Source organism: Acanthopagrus latus, chromosome 3 (assembly GCF_904848185.1).
Source record: "Acanthopagrus latus isolate v.2019 chromosome 3, fAcaLat1.1, whole genome shotgun sequence".
Taxonomy (NCBI): domain Eukaryota; kingdom Metazoa; phylum Chordata; class Actinopteri; order Spariformes; family Sparidae; genus Acanthopagrus; species Acanthopagrus latus.
Genome location: NC_051041.1, coordinates 12,002,510 through 12,011,818, shown reverse-complemented (window position 1 = coordinate 12,011,818; position 9,309 = coordinate 12,002,510). Strand labels below are relative to the sequence as shown.

The 9,309-nt window shown below is 44.3% G+C and overlaps 1 protein-coding gene across 1 annotated transcript; it reads left to right on the top strand.

The window, feature by feature from the left end:
* Nucleotides 1–1,477: 1,477 nt before the first annotated feature.
* Nucleotides 1,478–5,347, top strand: fam8a1a (family with sequence similarity 8 member A1a). Its single transcript, XM_037094070.1, has 5 exons — nucleotides 1,478–2,313; nucleotides 2,564–2,684; nucleotides 2,876–2,999; nucleotides 3,729–3,868; nucleotides 4,348–5,347. Exons 1-5 carry the CDS (start codon nucleotides 1,869–1,871, stop codon nucleotides 4,490–4,492), a joined length of 975 nt encoding a protein of 324 aa, XP_036949965.1. The 5' UTR covers nucleotides 1,478–1,868; the 3' UTR covers nucleotides 4,493–5,347.
* Nucleotides 5,348–9,309: the final 3,962 nt, after the last annotated feature.

The window sequence follows — 9,309 nt, the reverse complement described above, 5'->3', positions numbered from 1 at the left end:
AGTTGGCCTCTGCTGCTCTCTTGTGGTGCTTCTGTAACATTGTTTCTTTCAGCGAGGTCCAAGAGGAAGACCATTTATCTTCGTGATGCTGGATATATTCAGTGTTGTAAAAGCACCCAAAAAGCCCTACTTGAATAAAAGTGCAGATATCGCGTTAAGAAATCACTTCAAAATAATATTACTTGAGTAAATCTTTAATGGTGCAACATGTAAGGATTTCGGTTGAGAAAACAAAGTGTGTTTAGCATGCTAAGCAACTAGCCCCATCCCAGTCCAAGGTCCTGTGCTAACACTTTCTTTGGTGCTCCAAGATCCCAGTCAGGGCTGCTAGCTGGAAGGCTAACTGAGCTAACAAGCTGTTGTCAGCATTTAGCAGTTACTCTGGTGATAGGCTGCCCCACATTTGTTTTTGTTTTTTTGTTTTGTTTTTGTTTGTTTTTTTTTTTAGCATAAATTCAACATGTGGCCAAGTCCTAAACATTGCAGTGTCTGATAAAATATTTTTTTTTTTAGCAATAAATATACTTAATTATCAAAGAATTAGACATATTTACACATGCATGTATACACTGTGTACAATGAGTTGACTGATTATTTATTATATATCTGATCATTAACATTTTCAGATTATCAAGGTGGGTCCCTTTATCTGATTAGTGATAAAACAAAAATACTTTGGCTTTGACACACATCGAGGAACAAAAATACTCACAATAAAATTCTTGTTAGTGAAACATGTCGATAACAGGCACTTTTGTGCATTTAGCCAAGGTGAATAAGCTCGTATTCATATGATACAGAACCTGTAAAATCTGTGACAGCTGGTACATTGCTGTTCACGAATTATGCAGGTCACAATGATGTAGGTGAAACATTTTAAGGTATAGCATTATTGAAATCAGACATGAGACATTTGGGTCAGGGTGAAATGAGGGGTCGTGGTGAGTAAAGCTTATGTCAGGCCTATTCAACTGGTGACCTTTGGGCCTAATGCCGCTCTTACCAACCTCATTCGGGCCCTTTGGTGATTTTGTTAGTAGGCTAATTATCCCATTCATTAGCTCTTTCTGTTGCTAAGCACAAGCAACTATTACTTCATTGAAATGCTTTAGCCCAGACTCTATAAGTGGATGGAATTTGTGAGAATCAACTTGACAACCTTCCTGCTAAGATTAAAACTCATAAACATGGCAGAGAAAAAAAGTGCATTGTTTTTATTACACTTTTTTTATTTCAAGATTTACATGTCAGACATAAGGAATGTAAAATTTTAGCTCTCTGACACTGTACTTTTTTTTTTTCAAATCTGAATAAAAATAGCCCTGGCTTATATTTAGGGCTGCCACAAAGAAGGCAATAACAGCTTAATTTCTCTCTTCATAAAAGGTTAATTATTTTTATTTTTATTTATTTTTTCTTTACTCGTTGTACATAAATAGACTTTATCACTCCAAACTCCTATTAGAAAGTGAGGTGAGTGTCTGATGGTGGTGCTACTGAAAATGAGGAAAAAGCTCCTTTAAATGGCTCATACCATTTTTGACAGCGGGGGGGACGGCGGCATTAGCTATTTCCAAAAATGATCGCGTTCCGCTCATATCTGCTCCACATTTAAAATGGCCATTGTAATTCTAATATACACATTGTTGTTTCATTTACGTACCGAAATATTACACAATGACACCGGTCTGGGGAGTCACGTCTAGCGCTGAGCGGTTCCGGATATCCCTGTATTTACAAACACAGTTTTAGCTTAAGTAGCGGTGGCTGTCCCCTTCAGAGGGCTAATGAACTGAGCAAAGCGAACATTTAAGACGTTTTAAAGGATTTCCATGGTCAGTAAGGCGAGCCTGTGAGGTGGGTCGGACATGTTTGCGACCACGGCCAGCGACGACCGCCGCGCGGGCCCTGTAGGCGACGCCAAGCCGCCTCACCCCGCCGCAACGACGGAATACTGCGCAAAGTTGCAGCAGTGGATGTGGCAGTATTACTGGGGTTATGCCAGCTGGCAGAGCTGGCTGGCTCTGTCAGCCTTCCCGCCGCCGTGCGGGTTCCCTCCGCCGGGGGCAGGCGCTCACGCACCGGGGACACCCGCCTCGACCTCCGGCGGCGGCGGGCAGCAGGGATTCGACACGGGGAACTGGTACAGCTACCCGTATCCGCTCGGTTTCCCGGCATCCTCCCCTCACCCTGCGCAGACGGAGCACAGCTCAGCCGCCGCGCCAGCCTCAGCAGCTGATACCCGACCGGCCCAGCAGCAGCAGCAGCAGCAGCAGCAGCAGCAGCAGCAGAACGGGAATCCAGCTCAGGCAGGTAGGGGCTCTCAGGTTTGACAGTGGGAACCACGATGCTTTCTCTTCAGCAGCGTGTGTGGGGTTTCATTTTGGGTAAGCTGGGTCACGAGTGTGGAGGAAAGCGGGCTTAAGTGAAGAAAACAGGCTTATGCGCTTAGAGGCGTAGTGCTCCGTTAACCTACAGCAGCTGCGTGCAGTCAGCGACCCAGGCCGATTCATTTGACCGTCGTCATTCTCGGTGCACCTGTCCTCTCATCCGCCTCTCACAGGACGGGAGTACACCATCCCCTCTCCCCTCCAGAGGTTCCTGGCCGAGACGGTGGACTTCTTCATCCTGTTTTGTGTGAAGGCCACCATCGTGCTGTGGATCATGCACCTGAGCGGGATGAAGTGAGTGAAACTATTGAATAAACAGATGGATTAAAAGAAATAAATGAAGACACATGAAGCAGAACCTAAACTGAATTCACAAATGCAACACTGCATACAACACATCTCCATGAGCAAAGAGTTGAGTTCTTTGACCATATCTAAAGCTGTTTGAGCATTCTCACACATGCACCTGTCTCTCCTCTGTAAAGGGACATTGCCAAATTCATTACCCACTTCATTGTGGAGGAGATCGACGAGAACACGTCCATGGAGGACCTGCAGAAGATGATGGCCGTGGCTCTGGTCTACAGGGTGCTGGTGTGCGTCTACGAGGTGGGTCTCCCGTCCAAGCTATTCATTAAAATTGCATGTTAAGTTGAGAATATCATGCTTATTGGCTTACAATGCGTGGTTACCTTTGGCTGAGTGAACGTTAAACTCACTAGTGGGGTTTGTACTGTGTTGTGTTTGCGCTTAAATCGTCTGCTTAATGTTACTTGAGTGTTTAAAACCAGTGTTTTCCCAGTTAACGTCACACTGCGCACAGGTTTTTCCAGTTTTTCTCTTTTCAGCACACCATTTGTTTTACATAGTTCAACAATACTCCCCCGTTGTGTCCCTCTCACATGTGGTACCTCACCGCCACATGCTCCCGCTTAATGAGAGGAGTCACTTCCACAACACAGCATTATTTCCCACAGAGGACAGTGATGCAACGTTGCGCTCGTAGTTGCTCGAGGTGAAGTCATGCACCACGTCTCTGTCGCTCGACCTGTGCACCGGTGGCTTGTTCTCCCAGGTGGGAGGCAGCGCAGAGACGCTCAGGCTCCTCCTCTTAGACTAACGCCTCCTGGCATGTTTGCTCACGTCCAAGTGTTTGACCTTGTTTGTGTGAACCTGAAAATTAATTTCTTGCCAAAAAAATAAATAAATGTTGCATCTCATCAGCATGGTCAGAAGCCCACAGGGTTATGAGCGACGTGCATCTCACGTTGGGCAAAAGGAAATTGGATTCAGCGACAAACTGTGTGCACGTTTTTGTCTCCTTGTTTGTCCAATCAGACGATCTGTATTTGGGGCGCTGGTGGTGCCACGCCGGGGAAGTTCCTGCTCGGCCTGCAAGTGGTGACCTGCGACACGTCCACTCTGGTCCGGCCCAACCGGGTCCTCGTCGTCCCTGCGTCTAACGTCTCCCTCTCGGCGTGAGTGATCACAGACTGGATACATCACATTTTGATAGAACAGAATGGAAAATAGGGAGACGGTCACAACATACCCACTGCCTTAAGGCTGACGCTCAGAAACGCACCGACCACTGCAAAATAAGGGAAGAAATATAGGCAGAGTCTCCGCAGAGTAATGCACAGACACAATTCTAATCTATAATGACTGAGAGGGGATTACTTTTGCATGAGTCGATACAAGTTTTGTCACAGTATGGAAATTTCTGACTTTCAGGCAATACCTTAAAAAATACTCATATTTCTCTATAACATAATAGATACCACAGGGAAAATATAACACAACATAATTCATTTTGGACTGTAGTCAGAAGACTGGGTGGAGGAGCAGCTGACAAATGAGTATGAAAACTGTTCCAAATATTCAGAATTGATATGTTGGGTTGGTATTAACTCTTAATCCAACCTCTGTTTTGTTTTGTCCCCTTCCTCTCTCACAGCTCCACGGTGCGGGCGCTCAATAAGAACTTCTCCATCGCCTTCCTCTTTCCCGTCTTCATCACCCTCCTCTTCTTCCAGCACAACAGGACTGTGTACGACATCGTGGCGGGGACCATCGTGGTCCAGCGCAGAGGGGGCAGATAGCCTCGCCTCCGGTAACAGACTCTGATAGACTCGACAGAAGTGCTTCAGGACCGCTGTGTGCTGGGGGAAAAAAAAAAGCGAGTCCAATCTCCTCAGTGGGTCAAAGAAGGACCCAAACTGCACTGGATGCCTACCGGATCGGACCTGGTACGTTGGAAACAGAAGAATCCAGCCATACATTTTTATTGGTGCAAGGTTGTTTTTAACTATTGAGTCAACAAATAAGCTATCAGGAAACCCTCTGAAGTATTGTGACGTTTGAGAAACGCAAAGAAGAGTGCAAGAATTTTCTTCATGTGATCTTAATTCGCTTGCTATCGCTTAATATATTTTTTAATTTATTTTCCTGAAATCTAAAATCCTGTATGTGTGGGATTTATAGTGACCACCAGTGGCCGGACCAGGAAAAAAACCCAAGTAGCCCACCAGGTTTCACCATTATTGTCTAATTATCAAGCATTTTTGGAATGATTTTGCCAGAGATGGGCTGTAAATCAGGATTTAACATCATCAACTTATTGACTTCATGCTCCTTTTTCTACGCATTGTTCTGTTCTTCAAGGTAATAATGGTGAACCAAATGTTTGTGACCACTCAGACTGAGGAAGAATAACACCTGGCTTATTTGTAACTTTTCTCTGTGCCTCTGGATATTTTAATGAAGACGTTTTTGTTTTATTATCTTTCTGTCACAGTGAAATGTAACAATGACTTTCCTTCCCAGGTGTCAAACCCAAGAAATCCTGTTTTGTTCATATTTTCTGTCTTCAGACTTGTGCTTCTTTTGACTCAGGGCAGAGCCGCTGAGTGTGAAATGCTGCTGGTATTAAAGATGATGAATGGTTTATTAACACACTTGGTGGTTCAGCAGTTTTTTGGTAAGATACTAACCAGTGCCGTTGTCTTTACAAGTGCGGGCATGTTGAACGCCACACGAGTATTTCAAAAGCAGTTTTAGGTGATTTAACATGACCATTTGATTTGGTGTCATGCCTTTTTATATGATGAAACCAAAATGGTAAAGATGCAATCACATTTGACTCATGCTCTCAAAAAATCTGTCTTCACATATGACAGAAGAACAAATTCATTAATATAGATGAAGCTGACCGGCTTGCGTGTCTCGCACATGATCGCACAAAAAGTCGCAGTAATTTAGTGGAATCAACTAAATATTTGTGTTTGAATTCTATAAAGACGATTACCTAATTTAAAATGTCTTAGTTTTTATTTTCAGGCTGCTTCAGAACTGATAAGCATGAGTTCTATCTTTTTCCGTCCAGGTTCGTTGAACACACGACACATGAAAACAAGATTCTGAAGAAACCTAATCAGCTTATTAGCACACATCCCAGCGTGCAGTGTTGGGGAGTTAAAACTCTCCAGAGACCCTTCTTTTTTTAAAAATAATTTGAAGGAAACGTGCGATGAGAAACACTTTTAAAGATAAATCATGGCTGGTTGCTTTCACGATAATGAAAACATTGTCATCCTGTAGTGCTTTAACCTTCGTATCTACGCCGCAACAGAGTATCTCCAATAGTGGCGGCTGCTCCTGATGCTTACGGTCATAAAGCTGGATATTTTACGCAGATATTTGGAATTCCACTTGGAAAGGAATGGAAAGATGTGTGTTGACGGAACAGAGTTGCGTACAACTGATTTATTATCAAAGTCACATGAGCTGAACAGCTGAGTTATTTTGAATAGTTACAGAATGACCTCAGATTCAATCAACTCGGAAACTTCAAGCTGCTCGGACACTCAACTTTTTCCTAGTTGAAACAAATGGTTTGTTTTTACAGAGACGGCACATTGCTAACACTGAACTGAAATGACTAGCTGCCTGGTTCCTTACAGCTCTTTTGGGGGGGGGGAGTGAAGTCCTGCAGCTGAGTGCGGAGGGGGCACTTGAATGCAGCATGGACGCGTTAGAGAGTTGTGTTGACACGTTAAGTTTTAAAGCAGGTATAAGCGAAGGGGCCTGTTATTACCTGTGGGGACAAAAGTTCAGACGGCAACTAAAGAGCTGATTCAGCCAAACCAAGAGTGAGCGAACATGATTGACGGGCTCTCCAGAATACATTAAGAAATCAATTGTCTTTGTCTCTTGCCCGAGAATGTGGCTGATGGAGCCACTGTGCTATAGGAGTACAGGATTAAATGGGATTATCTTTTTTTTTTTTTACTTGAAGACCCGTAAAGGACATTACACGCTCTGGTACGACGGGCATGTGGCGCGCACCTTAATGTCAGTATTTGGCTCCTTAAACTTAAGTACAGAACAACTTCCAGCTCCTTCATCCCAACACTAGAGTCAAGGTGTCATCAAACCTACAGCAGGGATAATGTTGAGTTCACAGCTCACAAAGAGACTACCACGAGTTGCTACAGCATGTATCGCCACACGGGGGCGACGTTACACAACACAGGTCAGCGCGCGCTGTGGCCCAGATACAGTCGATGGAAATAGACTGTAGATTTCTGGATGTTGGCATTATTTCTTGCACACAATCTTTTCCGGAGTGGCAAAAAAAAAAAGCAATAACCCTGATTAAAGCTGAAGAACCTCATGCTGACATGCAATAAAATAAAAAAATTAATAAAAATCCTGCTTGCACCTGCCTTTCTGCCCTTTCACCTGCAACTGCTGTCAGTTGCACCTCACGCTCTGGTCCGAGCGGTTAATGATGCGAACACACTGTGCTCAAACATCGCTGACAGACTTCCTCCTTAATTTTCAGACGGCGCTTGTCTTCCATCGCTGACATCTCTCCAGCCATCGCCGAGGCTGCTGACATCCGCAAGCTTCTCCCTCCGCCGAAGCAAACAAGTATCAGTGCGTTAGAAATCTTAAGGGCCATGGGCCATGCGAGGTAGCCCTGCTGGATAAACAATGATGCAACAGTGCCTGACCGGTGTGAGCATTTTGCTTTATATTAACAGGCACTGTGGGGACTGTTGAGGGCTTGCAGTGGGGTTGAGGTGCACAAATGAAGCGCTCGCTGTTGCCGCGTGCGCCTCGAGACATTTGGGAAAGTTGATTTCGCACTTGAGCTCGGGTACCATCGCAGCATTTTTAGTATAAATGTTTCATGATGACTTCAGTGGCATCAAACTTTAAGAAGAGACCAAAACATCCCTCATCATTAAGGCGATCAAAATCAGAGTCAGATTCTATTTGATAGAGACCCAAAAATCCCACCCGCAACCAACTGGCTTTGGCTTGAAATGATTTTGGTTGACGCAAGTTTTTTCGTACGAAGTCTCGCCCATTTGAAACCAGCGAGAGAAACCAATACTGTTCTAACTTCCGTGGAAAATGGTGCGTTTGTAACACTATATCAATAATCATTAATTACAGGAAAATAAGAATTGTTGTGTTTTTGTTGCCTTTGAATGCGACATTTTGTATTTTGTCACAACGTTGTCCTTACGCTCTGTTTAGGTTTAGGCACAAAAACTACTTAGTCGGGACGGGGAAAGCGTCACGGTTTGGTTTAAATTACTGTTTTTTTGTCGCCGCGCTCATGAATGAAGATGGTCAGGTCTCCTGTAAAAAAACAAACAAACAAACAAACAAACAAACCAGCCAGTTTTGGGCTCGGCGAAAGCAGCTGGAAATTTCTCCTCAAGGAAAAAACACCTGGTTTTGATGCCACTAAAACAGTTGGAAATGTCCCAGGGCCAACTTGCATCTGCTGTTTGGCGGCCTTGTTGGCTTGTAACAACGCCGCCGCCTTCCTCTCCGCCTCCTGCTGCAAACCTGATATGCCACGTTTGGTACACGCGTAGACTGCTGACATTGCTGTGGTTTGCGGAAATGTAAACATTGCATCCTGGCGACGGGGCGTTTTTCACTTCTACGCTGGCAGTCTCAAAGAGATGCCACTAAACCCGACAGGCTGGGTTCTTAGGAAATATTATTGTATATGGTAATGTATGGTAGCACAGTTTTTTTCCACGATGCCACAGTATCATTGGACAATTGAACTATTGAGTCTTATTGTCTATGCTGAGAGGCCAAACGCCCTGAAGTTATCTACAGCTACAGCCTTTCAGCACCTTCAGACATAGGTTGATGTTAGTAACAACTGACCTTACATTTCATTTTTAAATGGTAAACCCCGACTGTACCAACTCCTCCCACGGGTTTTGTGTTTGATTAAAGATCTAAGATCATCAATAAAGTTATTCGTGTGTCCTTTATGCCCCGGTTGATTTAGGCGACACAAACTAGAGCATAACTTCGGTTTGGATTTCTTTACAAAATTTCTGGCGCCAAAGAGCTGCGGAGTTGAATTTTCATGAGCCGTGTTCCTGTAAGATTGGCCAGGGGCATATTTTGTCTTAAGGTCCCGGCAGGAAGACACAATGTTCGCTCAGCTCTCCCCAGAACGGTGGGTTTTTAAATAGCAGCCATTAATCCTCATGCATTAGTAATTATCACCAGACTTCTTCACCAACTTTCTCACTCCAACGTGTGCACGGATCATAGCCGCCATTCAAGGTTTTTTTTTTTTTTTGCCACTGGTTTTGCTTTGGGTTTCGCGTCTCCCCTCTCGCTAGTAGTCCACATCGTCTCGCGTCTTCACCCACGTGTGGCCTGATCTGAACGAGCGGTGGTGCGAACATGCAAATGCGGCGTCTGAATTATAAATGTGTAAGTACAAAACTCTTTAAATGGCTCTGGGGCAGAGAGAAAATGAGCTTTCTGTTGTATAATCTCTCTCTGTGCGTGGAGGAAGCTATCCAAACATTTTGTCAGCTCATTGTACCCGATTTTTAAAAGTTCATCACAGCATTTCGTCCTTGAG

Coding starts and splice junctions, on each gene's coding strand:
- fam8a1a (XM_037094070.1), top strand. CDS start 1,869: ATGTTTGCGACCACGGCCAGCGACGACCGCCGCGCGGGCCCTGTAGGC. Junction 2,314..2,563: donor CGGGAATCCAGCTCAGGCAG/GTAGGGGCTCTC, acceptor CGCCTCTCACAG/GACGGGAGTACACCATCCCC. Junction 3,000..3,728: donor TGCTGGTGTGCGTCTACGAG/GTGGGTCTCCCG, acceptor TTGTCCAATCAG/ACGATCTGTATTTGGGGCGC.